The 20,263-nt window shown below is 37.6% G+C and overlaps 1 protein-coding gene across 1 annotated transcript in view; it reads left to right on the top strand.

The window, feature by feature from the left end:
- The window catches only part of LOC147074715 (uncharacterized), a 33,016-nt gene continuing 12,753 nt past the window's right edge, over positions 1-20,263 (top strand). The window contains exons 1-15 of the mRNA XM_085943491.1: positions 1-3,098; positions 3,913-4,081; positions 4,815-5,045; positions 6,123-6,265; positions 6,541-6,705; positions 8,527-8,719; positions 9,252-9,347; positions 10,340-10,480; positions 11,353-12,005; positions 13,149-13,754; positions 13,978-14,148; positions 14,659-14,830; positions 15,263-15,384; positions 15,971-16,194; positions 17,095-17,239. Coding sequence (XP_085799617.1) covers positions 1-3,098; positions 3,913-4,081; positions 4,815-5,045; positions 6,123-6,265; positions 6,541-6,705; positions 8,527-8,719; positions 9,252-9,347; positions 10,340-10,480; positions 11,353-12,005; positions 13,149-13,754; positions 13,978-14,148; positions 14,659-14,830; positions 15,263-15,384; positions 15,971-16,194; positions 17,095-17,239 — 6,329 coding nt within the window. The remainder of the gene's footprint in view (positions 3,099-3,912; positions 4,082-4,814; positions 5,046-6,122; positions 6,266-6,540; positions 6,706-8,526; positions 8,720-9,251; positions 9,348-10,339; positions 10,481-11,352; positions 12,006-13,148; positions 13,755-13,977; positions 14,149-14,658; positions 14,831-15,262; positions 15,385-15,970; positions 16,195-17,094; positions 17,240-20,263) is intronic.

Here is a 20,263-nt window from a genome sequence, read left to right as displayed (position 1 = left end):
ATGGTAACTCTTGTCAGTTTTGAACCGGCGATATTTCGTTTGTATTTGTTATGTTACTTGTTTGCCGCTAAAATGGACGAAGATATAGACATCGTCGTAAATACGATATCCATCGAGAGCATTTTGACGGAAAAAGCAAACTCTGAAGCTTACCAAAAGCCGTCGGAGGTCACGGGGTCTGCGAAGAAGAAAAGAGGCAGGAAAAGGAAGGCGTCCACGGACGACGAGGATGACTTCCAAGACGATCCTCTGGAGCCCGAAAACAGCGCCGAAAGAGAAAGCGAGCGACGAAGAAGCGCGCGGAAGTCCAGACCCAACAACTTTTACAGGAACTTCGATCTCGATTCTGACAGCGACGGCGAATCTAAAAAGAAGTCTACCTACACGGAAGACGACGACTACGAACCCGGCGCTGAAATAGAAACGCCGAAAAAACTCAAGACTCCAAAAGCGGCGAAAACGCCCGATAAAAACGCCACAGGAAGTGGAAATGTCTCTGATGCGAATTCCACTGCCGCCTCGAGGTCTTCGTTGGACTCGGCGGCGTCGACGAAACCGGTGAATATGAATCAATCCCAAAATGATACGACTCCCGTCAAAGCGGATGAAAAGAAAGAGTTTGTCGAGGTGCCCGTTGTAGCGATGGAAGAGATAGCATTTGTCAAGGCGCCAGATGCACCGTTGGAGGAAATCATGTTCGTCGCTACTCCCATGAAGAATGATAACGATAATATAACATTTGTTACCACTCCGATTACCCTCGGAAGTTTACTTAACAATGTCCCCACGTCGGTAACCGTCACGAGCATTTCTACACCGAAAATCGCATCTGGCCTCGGCCTGTCACCGACTGTTCCCAGCGAATCTACCTCTGGAATCATCTCAAACGCTGCCGATTCGGGATTATTCGGTCTCGGTAACATAGCCAATGTCACTTCATTGAGTAGCACAGGAAAAAAGAATGGAACCGGCAATGTCTCCTTGCAAATTAAAAGCGTTCCTCAGACGCCTTCTAATAAAATAGCGTCTTTATCGAAGAATCAGTCTCAAGCGGCTTGCGGAATCATTAAAAATTTACTCACCAAGACAAAAGGACTCGGATTCTTGTTAAACTCTAAAGCCGAAGGGTTGATCGAAAAGAAAGTCACGACAGATTTTTTAAAAACCACTAAAAATGTCAGCTTCTGCATCGACAAAACCCTGCTCCTCGTCAAACTCGCCAAGAATAATTTGATTTCATTGGAGAACGAAATTAAAAACAGCTATTCTGATTTCACGACGAAAAACAATTTCGCCAACCATTTGAGCTCCGAGCCCGGTCGGGTATCGACTCCATCTAAAACTTCTTCCGCATCGGCGGTGGACGATGATAGTGATTGCGAAATTGTCGAAGACGCCTGCTCGGATTCTCCCAGTCTCGATGGGAAAAAATTATCTCTGCTGAAAAGAGTGGAGAAATCCGGAATAACCTGGAAACCCACCGCTGGGTCTTCCCCGAAATTGGGAAGCCAAGAGATTCAACTGCCGGGGCAGCACGCCGTCTGGATCAACAAGAACATCATGGTCAAGAAAGTCCCGCAGGCCACATCCCGGCAGCAGTCTTTTTTTTGGATGGACGGCCGAACTCTAAAACCTCCTGATGGTGAATTCGGCCGTCTGTCGTGGGACAAATCTAAACTCGTGTCCGCCGACCGATGCTTCGATTTAAACGGCACAGTAGACAGTATCAACTCGGTCGGATGGCTAAATCTCGCTCTCAACGACTACAACATCAATTCGCTTCTCTCCACCAGAAAGATGACGGCCAAAATCAAACGGGACAGCTGCAGCGATCTGGGAGAGTCGTGTTCGGACGACGACGGCTTCGATGAAGTCTTCCAGACTCCGAAATGCAACCGCAATATATATGAATCTCACAAATCAAAGTCGATTTTAAATGGTGTGAATATGTTCAAACACTTGAATTTACCAGACACCCTCAATAAAATATGTCTTCTAGAAATAAACCGACGAATGACTGCCACTCTGCATCACCATAATAATCTAGTATTAAATAAAATTAGCAACTTGAAATCTCCTCCTAAATGTAAAGATTACTATATTGATAACTCAGTGACTATTCCTGATGAAGATTTTAAATGCTCTAATAAAGAAAAACATAATAGTAATACGCGAGTCAAATCTGACGAACGAGACAGTTCTGTGGACTCGAGGGTTTCAGAGGAAACTGACCGGCAACAGCCGCTTCATTGTGAAAATATAACGGATCAACATTCTGAGATCGTCAAACTTTCTGAAGACGGCAAACGTTTACATCTTCTGAATATTGAAGACAATGTTATAGACACCATATCAGATAAAACAAGTCAAAAAGTTAATAATGTAAATACAGAAACCGTGACTTCAGAACTGGTGTCTGATCCATCTCTTGAATTGCCTACTACAAAATGTGGATTGAATGATGGAAATATGACAATTGAACTCACAAAACCGGCCGATAAGAATTTAATTTCTGACGAAACTGAGATTCGGGATTCTGGAAAAAACAATATAGAAATTTGCGCTGCCGTATTACCAGATCGAAAAGATTTCTGTGAAACACAAAATACTCTAAGAAATAGCAAAATAGATCGGTGTGACAAATTTATTCCACTATATAAAGATTACCTCGACTCCGACAGTAGTCTAGGGTCTGAAGCTGCGGAACGGACTCGCAACAAAAATAACGATTCTCCAGTTGCGGTCACTGGAAATAATGACAATTGCCCGGTTGCGATTGTTGAAAACAATCTCACGGATAGAATGAAAAACCTGTCTGCGTTGAGGACACTGTTGCAAACGACCTCAGAGAGCGATGACAGTGTCGAAAGTCAACCGAAAAAAGTATTTGTAAAACGATGCCAGAAGAGAATAGACAAGGTTGTCAATCGGGGAATCGGTGCAGCTGTGAAACCCACAAAAGTATATTTAAAATCTCTTTTAGCTTTGTCTCTAGACGCCATATCGTTGACGTTAGTCGGCACGAAAGATGAAGACAATACACAATCAGTCACACCCAAAATGACTGAAAAGGACTTATTAGAAATTGAAATTAACAGGTATGTATGCTATTTTTTATTTAATACTACATATCCGTATCTCATACTCCCTATCTATAGCCAACTTCAAGTAGGCTGTGTATCTACTCTCCAGTACCAAAACTAAAGTCTAACGCCGGATTCATACTAGACTTACGTGTTGTGTCATGATAGGCTCTGACGTTATTGCTAGCGTGCACATCTATGTGTTGTGATGCCTACTGATGTTATTTTGAATCATTACAGTCATAGCTTTCGGTGCGATAGGACAAACAAAATGTTAGATTCCGATTCAGACAGTGATTTTGAAAAAGACCTCGCATTTCTTCTGTTAACTCAACTTATGGGGGGGAAAAGAAGAAAAGAAGACATTGGGTTCATCCCATAAACAAACTAAGAGGGAATAAATGAGAATTTCACTGTCTTGTGAAAGAACTCGAGGACGATGAACAAAGATTCTTATATTTTAGAATGAACAAGGTACAGTTTGAAGAAATCCATTCTATGATTGCGAACGACATAGAAAAGATGCATACACCATTTCATCAGCGTATAGAAAAAAGAGAAAAACGGCGTTCACACTAGAGTGTCGCGTCAGAGAGGTAGCACTGATGCGATCGGAGTCTAGCAGTTTGTGTCACGACAGAGGGCGTCAGAATAGTATGCACGCCTTCATACAAAATATAGGCTTCCGATGTGCTTCTGATGCATCACGACGTGACACGTCAGTCTAGTATGTATCCGGCTTAACTCTCGCCATTGTCCATCCGTCTCGTGGAATTTACCATCCGCTGAAGTAATATTACCAATTTATGTTTATATCGAATTGTTTCAGATTAACAGATTTATCGACATTGACGATTAGTAGGAGGAATCCAATGGTGAAAAAATTAACCAAGGCACAGGAGGTTCGATTTAAGAAGATGGAAAAATTAGAGAAGGAGTTGTTGTATAGCTCGGAGAGTGTCGGCACTGACGATTCTTCCGATGAAGACTTTCCTCCGGTAATTATAAATCCACCTACCACTTACCACTTACCTATCTAGAGGATTATATCTCTGCCTACTCAAAATCAATGCCATACATTTCATTATGTTATTAGAAATAAAAAATCAATATTTAAAAAGTTGTTTTATTTCTATTAATAATTACTTCTGGAAGTATAACAATATGCAAGCTTTAAAAGCAACTTATTCCATTTTCATCAGATAAAATCGTTGATCTTCATACATACATTTTTATAGCATGTTTGGTGTGATGAGCATGGCCCCCACAAAGGGGGGGCTGACAGGGCCCTAGCCTGGGGGCCCGAAAACAGATAAGTAATACAAACACTCATCACAAATTCTCTCTAATAGTAAAAAGAGTCGGCTGCTGCGGTCAATGTTAATATTTAAAATTATGTGGTTGTACGATATAATTTTCAATTGTGTATTGATACTTGACAACTCCATAATTGAAATGGATGTATTAAAATATCTGTAGAGCGTCACACTTCCTTTATCTTTAGCGATAGGTAGGGGGGCCCGCCAGAGATCCTAGCCTGAGGGCCCACTTCAGGATGTGGGGGCCATGGCGATGAGGTATGGGTAAAGGTGCCTACATCCAACCGTTATCGAATAACACATTTGCATCAAATAGGTAGTAAAGTGGACAGATAAGTGCGGGTAAAGGGGCACGCGCTTTCGTCCAACTGTTATCAGTAACTAATAAAATATGTTATCATTTATTTTAAAGGCGACAGAAAAAACTGAGAAAGATCTCAAATTGGAACTCCAACTAAAAAGCAACTTGGCCGCCAAGCACCTACTGGCCGGATCTTCTTCAGACTCTGATTATTCTTCAAGCGACGCAGATTCGACTCCGACGTCTTTGCGTGAACACAAAGAACCATCAAAAAGGCTGGCCAAAGAGAAGACAGATGTGCCAAAAACAGCTACTATTGTTGATGAAAACAGCGATAGAGAGGTTTGTAGTATAGTTTTGTATGCAAGTATTATGCTGGAAGTAGCCCGTTGATATAAATGGGGTGGTTCATTGTGATTCATCAGGCATGTCCAACGCGTCCACACATTCAGTTGTAATATAATATAATGCAAGCGTTCCTCGACTTTCGTACAGAATTGGTTCCTAAAAATGTATACAGTTTTGAATATACAAAAGTAGAGCAATGCAAAAAAAGTGTTTTTAAATATTTTAGACAGTGAGGAAATAAATTCATTTACAGCATCTTTATCTACACTGGCAGCTTCTCCAGTCTAAGAGCCTTATCTTGAATAATTGAAAAACTCAAGAGGGACATCTTTTTGATGGTGATCATCAATCCATGATGACAAATATCTCTCCGTTTCATCTATCACTATGCTGTGTCTTTTGGAAATAATCTTTGAAGATATATATTTCTATCGTAGACACCGGCTTAAGTAATATGAACGGCCAATTATTGAAACAAAAAATTGTTTGCTGCAGTTAACTGCAGTTTCTCCGTTTCTCATATTTATAAATTTATAAGGGTGAAATATTTCGGCGAGTGGAGGAGAGGGGAGCGTTATCGACAAAAATCAAAATTTTAATGAATGTATTAAATAGCGCCCACGATGTCTGCGCGGCTTATGCGTTGACCTATAACATCGAGGGTCCCAGGTTCAAATCCTGGGTCTGGCAAATACACATATTATTTTTCAATTTATGTTTGCGTCAGAGTATTCACCTAATAGGTTGAGCAAGTGGCTAACATCCATTTCTCGTAAAAACAGAAGTCTGTTAATACAAACCTCCACTCTGTAGATGCCCATATGATCTTATTAGGATCGCACATGGTTAAAAAAAAAACTAGCGAATTATATGAAAGTAGAGCGTATGAAAGTCGAGGACCGCCTGTTTGATTTGATTTGATGATTTTGAAGAGGAAGCATTACTACCAATAGTTTATAGTAGTTCAATAGTTCCTATTTATTTCACTTTGGGGTACAGCAATTTATTTTATTAAGTTTCTAATTTTTTGGAGAACTTTAGTAATATATATAATTATTCTATAATTTTAAGGTTGCACCGACAAGAGTGAGAGACAGTTTACTGGATGAAACGCAGTCCCTGTTGAAGAAATTGGAAGACTCAAATTCAGATTCGGATGAAGCAAAATGGATACGCAAAAAGAAAAGGATGGAAGCCCATCTTTTAAAACCCAGGTATAAATAATTATCTAGGGGTAGATTTTCAATAATCTAAATTTTCCGATAGTATATTCCATCGTAACCTGCCTATGTAATCGTACGTCACAGTTTCGATTCCCGTGGCTGGGATGTTGTTTTTCAATGTGTATCACTTCACTACAAGGACGTAATGTGTCTGTCGAACGGCTAACAACCATTCCACGTTAAAAAACGTCATGTCTATCATTTCCACTGTTTCACTTTGGTTAATGTCAATGTACTTTTATTTACTTATAATGTTGAAATTTTAGAAGAAATCGTCCAAGTTCTTCAAGTAAAAATGACTCTTCGTCAGCAATATCAAACTGGGACGCCTTGGACAGCGACTCCAGTGAAGCGGAATTTACCAAAAAACTGAATGATACGGACGGCAGAAGAAAAAATCTTACATCCATCGTGGAGGAAAAATCTGATAGGTATCTTAAAAATAATATTTTACCTTTTAGCCGCTATCGGACATCGACCACATGATTTTGGCTGTCTTTCCCCCGTCTGTTGTTACGACATAATAATCGTGGGGGATACATTTTGGATATGGTCGCTGTGAATGAGGGTTACCTGTATTTCTTATCTTTTAGTGCTGTCTTTCATCGAAGGTTGGAGATCAAAATTACACTACATATTAATATTCTGGGCCAGTCGTGTCAGATGACCAACGCCTTGGACATTGAGTCACTCACAAAACTTGCATAACCAAGAAAATCTTCTACCTATGCCTCTATAGCTTTCTATTATAGAAACATACCCCTTTACTTCAAGTGGGACCATAATTTACATAGTTATTCAAAACGGGTGTCATTATGCAAAAAAGAAGCCAGTCCACACAGAATACCAACCTAGCCATAGACACTCTTGTGTTAAGTGTGATTATTTAAAACTACACTCCCACTATATAGGATATTGTCTTTTTTAATGATTTATACTATATAACAGGGTTGGCGAACCTTTTTACGTAGGCGTGCCAAAATTTCCCAAATATTATTATTCGACTGTCTGACCTACCGGGCACTTTTTATGGGGAAAAAATATTTTTTAAGAATACTAAAACTGCCTGCCAGAATTACTACTACTAGCTCCACCAATTATTTGTTTTTTTATCTGGTACAGCCTATTTTTGTAGATAGAAATGATGAAATGATTGTCATTTTATTGCTTATTTTGGTTCTTTACGCATAAATTGACATCATAAATGCTCCGATCAGATGAGGCATTCTCTTGTTACAGTGGTCTCAAGAATTGTAAATCGATCAAATCAGAGGTTCACGGCGCTGCTTCCCCCGTCGCCTGGTTAGGTTAGTGCGATGTTAAGCCTAAGAACCAACCTATGCAATTATATACCTATTTACATTAAACGTAATGCTTAATATTGAAGAGTACCCATTTGCCTGCTATTTTTATACAATGCAATCTGTCATTTATTATTATTAAAAAGTATTTTTCTCTTCAAACTAAAACATTCGCGTGCCATTGGTTCGCCACCACTGTAATATAGCATCTATGAGTGTGAATAACTTTTCAGGAGATTGGAAATTTATGTTATTTTAGTGTAGTGTGACTATTTTCTGCAAATACAGTATAACCTCGTTTTTACGTGCCCGGAATTCACGTTTTCCCGGCAATTGCGTGTAATTTTTTCAGTCCCGATGTATTGCAGTACATTTAATACCCGCATTTACGTTTTTCTTTACCGCGATTTACGTCGGAAATATTCAAAATATGCGAGTTACGTGCGGTTGACAATGATTGGGACGTGACATTCGAACGGCGTAAGGTGTTTGGAGGGAAAACTCCGTGTCTTTAGAACGGCGCACGGTGATTGGTCTTTACATAACAAAAAAACAACTAATATACATGATTTTTTAATAAAAAATAAAAAAATTTTCAACAGAATTTTTAATTGAATGTTGTTTTTTAATAAAACGTTATTTTTTTAGAAACCCCCCCAATACCCCCCTTTTACATTTTCCCTCCAATTAGGTTTTTTTTCTTCAGTCCCTTAAAAAACGTAAAATAGGGGTTATACTGTATATGTTTTTTGTATGGACATTGTGATTTATGCAGAATATAATAAAATGTCTTTGGTTATGTTTATAACGATAACTCATTTTTTCCCAGATTGTTGACTGGCCACTTTCTCCATAACCACATTGAAATTATGAATTACGATTTTTTTTTCTTAAGGCGAAACAGGCTTCATTTTATTTGTAATTGATTGAATGTATTATGTATTATTTTAGCGAGAATCCAACTGCTGGGTGCAGCAAAGAGAATGAAGGAGACATGAGTGCGGTTTGCCTTCTTATGAGTAGCAGTGATAGCAGCGATGGATGCGAGGAAACGGGCAATCGACCAATCAAACAAGAGAACATTTTGAGCCCAACTTCCTCTCTCACCGATTTATCCGGAAAAGGAAGGAAAAATATTCGGAAGGTGCAGTCCATTCTTCCGAATGTTTTAAAATTTGTATTCAATTAAAAAAACTTGAAAAATCAATGAGTCATCAATTATGCACATTCTCACGTAACGATCATTTGAATATTGATTTAAGTTGAATAATCAAGATAGCGTTAAATGAAGATTCAAAGCCTAGGTCTATAAAGACTGGCTTTCACATTTCTATATTATCAATCTGTTCTGTGGTAGGTAGCTATGATATTTAATATAGAATGGTTAATAATCGTTTCTCATAAAAAAAATCTTTTAATATAATCTCCACTCTGCAGAAGTCCGTGTTCGGAGAAGTAGGCGAAGCTAATGTGTTTATTGTATATCGTTGCTATTGCTGACTATGTTTGGGTTATTTTTGCGGTGCCTATTATATCTCATTATCTCGCTCAGGGTTCTTCCAGGTCATTTATAACTTGAAGGGAGGGTCTCTATAAACCATATGATACCAATATGTAGATATATATTTCTGTTCTACAGTTTTACTGCGCCGATAATATGAATACTCCGTTTCCAGGTATTAAACAAGGCTTTCCTGACAGAAACAACTAAAAAAGCGGCCATCGAGGAAGAGAACCGAATTCAAAGACTCTTGGAGAAGAACACGCAAATGGTAAGTAAATACTTTCCAGTATTAAAGTCATGAATTCAAATCCTTGTTGAAGGTAATTATTGTAGCATAGCATCAACAGTAGGGACATCCCCTGGTTCTATTCACTCTTCCCGGTCCCTAGTTGTTCGCCGCCATGTACACCGAATTTTATGAGTTTGTTGATCCAGCGGGTTATAGAGCGTCGTTTAGTTCCCCTTGGATACCGCTGTATGACTGCATTTGTCCATTTGCCGAGCGACATGTCCAGCCAATTGCCATGCGGCCTCTATCACACCGCATCACATACTCTTCTCTGCCTTCTTGTTCATTGGTTTCTTATAATAATATGGTCTTTCCGCGTTATTCCCGACATGCACCTTTCCATGCCACATTGCGCTACTCGTAGTTTTTGGATTTCTCTTACATTAAGGGTCCATGTTTTACATGTATACGTGACGCTGGTAGCATAAATTGTTTTAACACTTCAAGCTTTATCAATTCACTTTTGAAGATACTAATCACCCAAATGTGCTCCATGCCAGTTTGGTTCTCCCGTCAATTAACATTTGTTCTGAGATAGGCGTAGTTGTTGACCCGCTCGATTTGAGTAGTACATACTGATTAATTATTTATCTATTTAGAAAAAAGAGTATGTATTATGGCATTACAGACATTGGCCAATGTGCCATAATACATAATAAATTCAAAATATAAAAATGATTTAATTACAAATTCCAACCAATTCCAACCGAAGTTTGTTCTTGTGTAAAATGATAAATTCAATTACAAATTTAACCTATTTAACACATCCACGAATATTATATAGTTAAATAAAATCAACCATTATGGTGCCATCAAACAGGTTAATCGCACGATACACAGCATCATGAACAGCGACAGGGTATCATGAAGATCGCAGAGTTATGAGTGATATTGGTGGGAACATGAAAATTAATATAATATTGAAAATGAACTTTTCATCATTATCATACCTTTGTCATTCTTTTTGTCAGTCTGAGTTCTTGAAGAATTCTTCTCTTACGGAGACCGAGGCAGAAGAGATTCCCAGTTTGGTACTTGACTTTGATTTGGAGACGCAGAAGCCACTCATTAGTGTACATCCGGATCTCATTCCGTTACTCAAAATTCATCAGGTAAAATATTAATTATTTCTACGTTCATTCGGAATTGTTTGGCTTCAAATAATATTCTAGAAACCTACTTGATTTTTTTTGATACACTTGAAGCTTAGAAAAGCCCTTGTTTAAAAAGAGATGAAATCATTTGGGGTGACGGGAATAGTGTAATAGATTTGGGGTTGCAGTTTTCTTGGTATCATCATCAAAAAACATCAATTAATCAATCAGCACTCATCGTCAAACTATTGTATTATGTACTTCATCATGTGTAAATCATATTATGTTCTGAATTACAACTGAATGCGTGTACATGCTTTTTACATTTTTACAACTCGATTCCTGCGATTGATGTGTTGCACATGTGTGGCTGGTATATTTTAATCAAATTTAAAGTATTTTAAATAATCAATGCATTTAAATGTCACATCACTCTGCGGTTGAAGTATATTGCTTGAATTTCGTGACTTAAATTAATTTATTCTAATTTAATTATTTAAAAAGGGTTTCATTATTATCACTAATCTAGTTTATTATTACATAATATGACTTCTTAGCTATCTATTATGAAATAGAATTTCAGACATTTCATCTCAAGAGTATTTATGACCTACATTTGACATTATTTACCTTCGAGAATTCAATTATCGGACCTGGCAAGCTAACTGAAAACGCGGTGACACACGCCCGCACATTTTAAATTGTATATCAAATTTATTTTGTATAGCAATAATGTATGTGTCTTAAAACGCCACTGTGGCGTATGCGTCTCATAATTGTTACGTATTATAGGACGCCACAGGCAGGAGTGGTAGGTAGTGTCATAAATATCAAATTGACTTACTTAAATCAAGTCTTTATATAAATAGATACTTGTTTTTTATTATCAGATCGATGGCATAAAATTCATATGGGATACTTGCTTTGAATCTGTAAAGATAGCTAATTGCAAACCGGGCGGCGGCTGCATCCTAGCTCACTGTATGGGCCTCGGCAAAACTCTCCAGGTCATCGCCCTCATCCATTCCGTTCTCACTTCGGATCTTTTGCCGACGCGCACGGTTCTCATATGCTGCCCCCTCTCCACGGTCCTCAACTGGGTGGACGAATTCAGAAAATGGCTCGAAAGAATCGAGGACACCGCCGAAATAAAGCTGTTCGACCTCTCCAAGCTAAAAAGTTATTCGCATAGAGCGTTCTATCTCGAAGACTGGCAGAAAACGGGAGGCGTCATGATTATGGGCTATGAAATGTTCCGGCATCTCGTCAACATGAATGTGGAGAAGCTCGGAGTAAAGGCTAACATCAGTAGTAAGATCGCCAGCGCTCTGATCAGCCCCGGACCGGATCTGGTGGTATGCGATGAAGGCCATCTGTTGAGAAACGACAACACCATTTTGGCGAAGAGTATGAACAAAATTACCACGCGGAGACGGATTGTCCTGACCGGTACGCCACTGCAGAATAACCTCAAGGAGTATTATTGCATGGTCAATTTCGTGAAGCCCAGCTTGTTAGGAACGCAACGGGAGTACATTAACAGGTAACAGATTGTTTTCTCAGTTATGAAAAAGGACATTTGAACACATTATATGCTTACATACTGTAATCTAAACATTAGATTCTAGAAGATTTGACACATATTTTTTCGAATTTATATGTGGTGTGAATGAAAAGTCTGCCATTTTCGGTTGTATTGTGTGTCATGATACCCATCTCAGAAATCGGGAGCATCAGTTCTTATCAATCTCGTAAGGTGCAGAACTAACCTGCCATTGGTAAAACCAATTGAGAGGGCCGTTCTTCTAAATACTTTTATGTACCTACACTGAACTTCCCATTTACACGGTATATACGTTCCACGCAATACCGTGTTAAAAAAAAACGTGTGAAAAAAGTATATTAATATTATATTCCACTTGTGTGAGTTATTATTTTTAAATAGGGTCTACTTTGCTCGTTTTGTGTACTTACATGTACGTTATTTATGATGTTCCTATTTTTTAATTACCTACTCTGTTTTTTGTATAAATATTAAGACCATACTTAAGTGAAACGGCAAATAATTTTCAACTATAGGTGCGAAGAAATTTCGCACTCGTCGCCAATCAGAGAGCGATATTCGAGTTGTGAACATGTCGATTTGTTTTGTGATGGCGTCGGATGAATTAATTCTTAAATCGTGTAAAGATGACTAAAAAACGTTACCCATTTACTTGAAAAAGAAAACATGTATATCAGTCAATGTATATATTTTTATTACTAATAGAACATTAAATGACCGCATGTTGAATTTTTATGACAAATTATGTTTTGTTCTGCACGCGTCGTTTGCACAATCTTTGCGTCGCGTTGTCACGATCGCTTTGGACCGTGCCCCAGCTGAAGTATAGCCTTAATACTGTTTTTGTTTGACCAATTTGTTTTTTCCCCATATCATGCTGTGAACATCTTGAATTTTTTATTTGTAAAGTTTGTCATTTATATAAAAATAAATAAATTTGAACATTACACACTATAGACATTTTTTTACATTGATAATATTAGCATTGAAATACATCATTTTAAAGAAATGTATATCCCAAAAAATCAAATGTGAAGCAGATTAAAGATTAAGACAACGGACCCATTATTTTTAAATGAAATAGAATTACACGCCCAGTCATTAATGTTAAATTCTTTTCAGGTTCGAGAATCCCATAAAAAATGGCCAGCACAAAGATTCTAGTATTTACGATATTAAAATTATGAAGAAGCGATCGCACGTGTTACACAAAATGTTAGAAGGATGCGTACAACGCAAAGAAGTGTCCGAGCTCTATCCATATTTACCGAGAAAGCAAGAATACGTGCTGCTGACTACCTTGTCTGACTGCCAGGCGAGGCTGTATGAACATTACTTGGGAAACTACGCTAAAACAAATCAAACCAAGCAAGGTCACTCTCTGCTCAAAGATTTCCACACTCTACAAAAGATTTGGACGCACCCTCGAGTTCTAAAAGATTTCTGCGAGAAGTCGCACAAGTACAAAATGAGCAAAGACAAGCGGAGCCCGCAGACTTCCAAGACTCCATTTGTCTGTAAAGTGTCTAACGATTCTGACGATGACGTCATTTGCCTGGAGGACGAGCTCCGAGATGAACGCGTAGCAGAGGAAACTTCTGCATTCGTCGATGACAACTGGTGGAAGAAGAATGTGGATAAGGAGCTCTTTGAAACTCCCCACATTTCCAATAAGTTCTCCATCGTCTTTGACATACTGGACGAATGTGTGAAAATCGGTGATAAAATGTAAGTATTGGCCATACACCGCAGACATTATTAAATTTATACATTATTATTCCAATTCCTCAAACAATGGAAATAATATTATATACTATAATACAAACATCTTTTAATCGATCTGATGTTGTCCAGTACAGTCAGTGGTAGGTGTTGCCAATTCACTCCTCATAAAATCTAAATCTGTGTTGAGACTGATCAGTATTCATATTGGATTTATTATTTAACACAGGTTGATTTTTTGCACATCTCTCTTCACGCTGAACACTCTGGAGTATTTCTTGAAGAAGAAAAACGGCTGGGCGTTGGGAAGACAGTATTACCGGCTGGACGGTTCCGTCAAATTGGAGAACAGGCAGAAGTGGTGCCGCCAGTTCAATATGGAAAACAACAAATTAGTCAAGTAAGTTTCTGAACCATGTCTTTACACAGAGGTACCGGTATCCATATTCAGGCTGCAGACCGAAGACAGAATAGAAAGGCACTATTCACACTGGACGATGTTTGTTTTTCATTCCTGCGATAAACAGCTGTTTGTTTTTTTCAGACCTTTTATTCTCTGGTCACCAATTGTAATTCCGCCTTGCCAATGATCTAGGGCTCTGCATTATATGCTCTCCATATAATATATTACATTGAATAACTGAAGATATAAAACACATGCCTGACGGACTCCCTTCTCGGTTTGGAAACTCAGAAAATGCACTATTTACTCTTTCTTTTGTGGCTATTGTTATGTGATTGATGAGGCAGGTAAGGTGTGCCGAAACTCCCATTTCCAGAAGTACCTTCCACGTACACTGACAAATCCCTTTTGATAGTCAATGAAGCATAAATATCAGTGTTCATAAAACTCTACATGAAAGTGGGAATTTTCAATCTGCATAGTAACAATAAGAAATGTTTATTCCAGATTGTTTTTAATATCAACGCGTGCCGGTGGCTTAGGAATAAACATGGTGGCAGCGAATAGAGTTATCATACTTGATGTATCGTGGAACCCCTCACATGACGTGCAGAGCATTTTTAGAATATACCGGTTCGGGCAGAAGAAGGATTGCTTTATATATCGACTCGTCGCACTGGTAAAATACATTTGTAATATTTTTTAAATTAATTATTTTCCCTCTGATTTTGGTTTTAAGTGAAATTATTAATGTACATCATCGCTTGCACTGATGACTTTCCACAAACTTCACGGAAGAACTTATCCCGAGAAGATAAGATATCCAATCCTAGTAAATCATGTCACAGATTCCAAAATCATTCATCCAAATGAAATAATTATAGAAGATAACATGAAATAACATGCACAGAAGTAATATAATCTCTATTATAGTCTCAATACATTCCAGTGCTTTTTTATCAGTTTAGTGGGTGCCAGAAAGTCTACCGATCGGTTGAATTTCTCCGTACTCTCACAAAGGAGGAAGATTTAATCCTTGCCTCTGCAGCTATAAGCACATCGTATATGTCCGCAGTCGGTCGAGGTACACGATATATTAATAAAATTCCAGGGTACAATGGAGGAAAAAATTTACGAGCGATCGGTCACGAAGCAAGCCATCTCCTGTCGAGTTGTCGACGAACAGCAAATAGACCGTCATTACAACATGGGAGAACTGTCTGAATTATATATGTAAGATAAGATTTTCTTCTACTCTTTCATACCAACATATATATATATATATATATATATATATATATATATATACGGATATATCTCAGTAGTAAAGCTTGAAACTTGACTTTTATAAAATATTTTATACAGTGTAATATTCCCTCTTGTATTTTACAAAAAATATGCTATAAAAAATTTGATAAAACATTTGTTGATGATCTTTGATGGTCTAATAATTGCTTAAGACGCTGAATTCTGATGAGCTTGTAAAATGGCAGGCAAAGTTCAATGTCTCATCTTCACTTCAGACGGAATGGCTGTACGGTCTGCTCTCCTATCTCATCATTTCTGATGTAGTCATACCATCATACATCCAGTATCTGCTATAAGCATCTCGAAGCACGGTGTAGACCTATATAGTCTTCTTAAAATGCCATGACACACTGTCGCAAAGCAGCACCTTTAGAAAGAAAACTATGCGTCCCATACATTCCGCATGGAGTTCAACGTCGCACGCAATGTTTTATTATTTAAGAAATTTAACTATCGTAATAGAATTTGAATTCTAATTAAACTTTTTTTACAACCCTGTTGTACTGTGCAGGTTCAATTACCCGCCGGCTGGGATCCCTCCGGTGCCAAATTTCCCGTCCGATCCGGTTCTCGCTTTCGTGTTGGCCAAGCATCGCAACAGAAACCGTCCCATCCCTACCGTGTGGAGTGTCCACGAGCATGACTCGCTGCTCAAAGACCTGCACGAAGAACAACTCGATGAGGAAGAACGGAAGGCTGCCTGGGTGGAGTACGAAGCTGAGAAGACACACTTGAGTAAGGCTGATTCTCATATATAGCTTTTTAGATTTTGCACCTAATGGCATTATCGATAGGCTCGCCTGCCAAGAATCCTTCGCCAATACAAAATTGGGAGAGACTAAAATGTTTAAAGTTGCCACCTTGCTAATAATTTTTAATTAACTATTTTTTTATTCAACGACTTATTCACAAGATTTAGGACTACATTCTTCAAGTTCAAGTAAGTTACAACAAAAAATCTTAGAGTGATCCGTGACGTCGGTTAGAAGTACATAATACCTACTTTGATTTAAAATACAAAAGCTGATTGCCAATAGTAGCTCAATTTGGAAAGCACTTCAGTGATAATTAAAAGCCATTAGTTAAAATTTGTCACAATTAAGTATGACTCCTTTAGCATAGTGGTTCTATGTGCATGGGCGCGATTCCCGAGAGATGCAGGTTCGATTCCTGCGGGGTGGGGTGTCTTACTTTTTTCAAAAAGATTTTTTTCTATTGGTTATAATATATTTTCTCGGAAGTGTTTTCAAAATTATGTATTTTCTTTCTTTTTGTTGAAAATGTCTCTTGAGGCGGACGAAACCGGTCCTAATCTATTGATTAAAAGTGGAATAAGTACTACAAAAAAATTGCGTTTTATTAAATAAAAACAACAAAATTATGTATGTTCAATAATTCGAATATTACATTCTTAAATCTTGCGAATTATTCGTTGCATAAAAAAATAGTTAAACATAAGAATACACGTAGTGTAATATGTACAATATTTGAAATAAAATGTTTATAACAAAGTTTTGTGTTTCCTCTCTCGGACATAATTGCTCTGAACTCATTTTTATAACTCATTTGTCACCTACACTCTTTTAATATCCAGCATCTCAATTGTTAATGCACCTACATGATTTGTTTTTACAGTGAACTTGGCCATGAATCCTGTTCCGAGAGCTCCTTTGTCCCTCTTGGACAAACAGAGAATGCTGCAAGGCAGATATCCATTCTCCAACGCTAACCGTATGACTTTTAACGCCTTTCCCATCGGCCCTGTTATTACGAACCAAACGTAAGTGAATGAATGTATTAGATTAGTACTGAAAATGGCCCGACTTTGATTTCCAGCTTACCAGCAGGTAAAAAATGGTTATGTTTCTTCAAAAATTTAAACATTTGTAACAGCTTGGATTTAGAGCAAGCCGGTCAACGGATATCAGGTCTATTGATATTCGGTGATTTATCTGTTATCGGCACTGGATAATGACCACTGCAGGGCTATTCTAACGTATCCTTGTGTTCGATCCTAAGAAGATCATATGGACCTCAGAATGGAGGTTGTATTAACAGACTTTAGATTCTAACATATCACTAAACTCCAAAATCAATAAAAATATTAATAAATACGCTGTATCATATTCCGACAGTTAAGTAACCCGAGATGTGAACTGTCAGGTGTGAACACGGGCGCCCATGAAAGCGTTAACTGCTTTAGAGCGAGATAGAGTATAACAATTACATATTGACACTTGAGATGCGGCAATTTCGTAAGTTAATACTAATTTGTGGCACTAGTGACACGGCATCCGCCTCAACATGACACCATAAATACACATGCACAAGTTCACACATCGCGAGTGGAGAACTACAAGGTTCTAAGTGTTTGTCCTTGGAGAAACAAAAGTAACAATGAGGCAGCTTATAATACTACTTCATTGTTGGGTTTGTTTTTTCAAGGACGAACACTTAGAAGCTTGTAGTATTAGGCTCGCGACATGCGTACCAATTTACTGGGTTACCAATAATTATTGTAGATACTTTCCTTGTATACAAAATTGCCCCGTGTGAAGCCGCATTTAGACAAAGCGAGTGAATGTTCATTCTTCCCCCACTCCAGTGAATTTCTCTTGACATAGACGCTTTTTGTCGAACGAGCATTCTTTTGGATTCTACGGAGATTCGCTGCATTTAGTTAGAATGCTCTAAGAATGTTCATTCGTTTGATCTATATGCATGCTAGAGTGAGAGCAGTTGCGTTGAGCATTCTTTCGTGTTCGGTCGCGCTCGCTGGTGGAGCGGTTTCATCAAAGTTTTCTTCACTTGCTGCCAAACATAGCTATACGATTACTAAATATTACATCACTTTTGCGTATTGTTACATGTTGCACTGGAATAAAAATTGACCAGCCAAAAATGCAACTAAGTCGTGCACAAGAGAACAAACAAATTGATAGTTTAAACCAAACAAACAAAAACACAGAAAGAGAGCCAGAGCATTCGCTCGCATTGTTCTGTATTCTAGCAGGAACGTAGTGCTCTAACTCTCGCTCTATGTTCTTGTTCGTTTGGTCTAAATGCACCTTGATATGTTGGATGAAGAAAGATAAAGGAAACAGTTACCGTATTGACTAGTTAGAATAGCCCTGATGGTTGATTATTCATAATATAATGACCTTTCTAAAGGATTTGATTGAAAGACTCATTCATCTCATCCTGTTGGGAAAACTCCAATTGCTCGGCTTGTCCTAAGCTGGAAATGGAATCGGAACCGAAACCTGCGATACCGAATCTTAAGAACCCCGAACTGGAAACTCTTAAAAATTAATTTAACAGTAAATAAGACATGTGTAATACTGCTAGTATTAATTTCATCTTTGCGTAGATTTTTTAAGATTATATTCGACTAGAAAGGAAAAATGAAGTAACCCTCAGTTTTTTGAAAATAGGTTTTATTGGATAATAACATACACGATTAAATACATGTTATGTCCAAAGGATGTAATCTGCAAATGCTGATGATTTATTATCTAAATTTAGCTTAAAATTTAAAAAGGAAGTGAAGTGGGAAAAACGACTTGTCATATTTGTTGGTTTTTCTTTAATCAACTCAATAATTAATATCAGATTAGGGACATGCCCCCCATAAGGGGGGGCTGATAGGGCTCTAGCCTGGGGGCCCGGTGTAGCGACCAGCTAAAAATGATATGAACAGAAAACAAAAAAAAACTTCATAAAATATTTAACTTTATTTTGTTATGCAACTAACAATTATTCCTTTCATCATCCGACTTATTTCTGCTCTTGTGATTGACAATCTGTATCGCCATACGCACTTTTATTCCGAAATATAATACAATACATTAATAAGTAAATCAGTTGCGTTTGATTTAAAGCTCAAATTGCAAAAACAATAAAAAACGCAAAAGGCGACAAAAAGCGATTACTTTTTGGGCGGTGTTTATGAGATGACATATTTGTCGGCATTGTAGGTGTTTGTTTTGATAATTAACCGCATTTCAGATAATGAATGCTGACAAAAAAAATTAACTGAATAAAGGGTACATTATACTAATAATCTTTCTTATATCCCGTCGGTTGGGAAGTCTGACATGTCTGGCAGTGTAGCCAACTGTAGTATAATTAAAATTCTATAATTATTATAGAATATAATTTTGGTGCGCGTAGGTACAATGTCTGATATAAACATGGTATAGGACGCCCAAAATACTATACTTTGGAATATGGGATAAGTTTTTTTCTTCTCAAAGATTTCATATCCACAATAAAAAAATAATTTGGTGCGAAGTATTATAATTTCTTAATAGAGGAAAATTTGTCGAACTGAGAAAAAAAAGTTGTTAGGTTTGGAAAAACAGTCATCGAAGCGAAAGAGTTTTTCAGATTCGCTTGTAAAAAAAATATACCTCGGAATCCGTTTCTTACTTTTTTGTGACAGATAAAAAACCTATAAGTATATTTTCAACCGAAAATAATGAGTAGGTACCTGCTATTTTATTTTTGCACTAAATACTAAAATTTTTGGGACCGTGTACTATAATTTGGTCATAAAATGATAGCAACACTGGTCTGGTGCAGTGTTGCCAACTATATAATTATTATAGTATTTGTACTATAATATTGATCCGCGTACTACACTGTATAAACGCATCAAAAATTTGCTCTAATAATAAAAAAAGTCGCAAGTTTTCTTCGGGATTATTAAAAGTTAAAAATATAATATGGTTGTGCAATACAGTTTGTTGATATTAAATATTTGGAATAGATGTAGGCAGGTACCTACTCAACAATACGCTGA

Source organism: Rhyacophila brunnea, unplaced genomic scaffold (assembly GCF_057557595.1).
Source record: "Rhyacophila brunnea isolate RB1 unplaced genomic scaffold, BYU_Rbru_1.0 scaffold_16, whole genome shotgun sequence".
In the NCBI taxonomy this organism is placed as follows: Eukaryota; Metazoa; Arthropoda; class Insecta; order Trichoptera; family Rhyacophilidae; genus Rhyacophila; species Rhyacophila brunnea.
The sequence above is the reverse complement of the archived record's forward strand: the minus strand, read 5'-3'. Positions and strand labels throughout refer to the sequence as shown.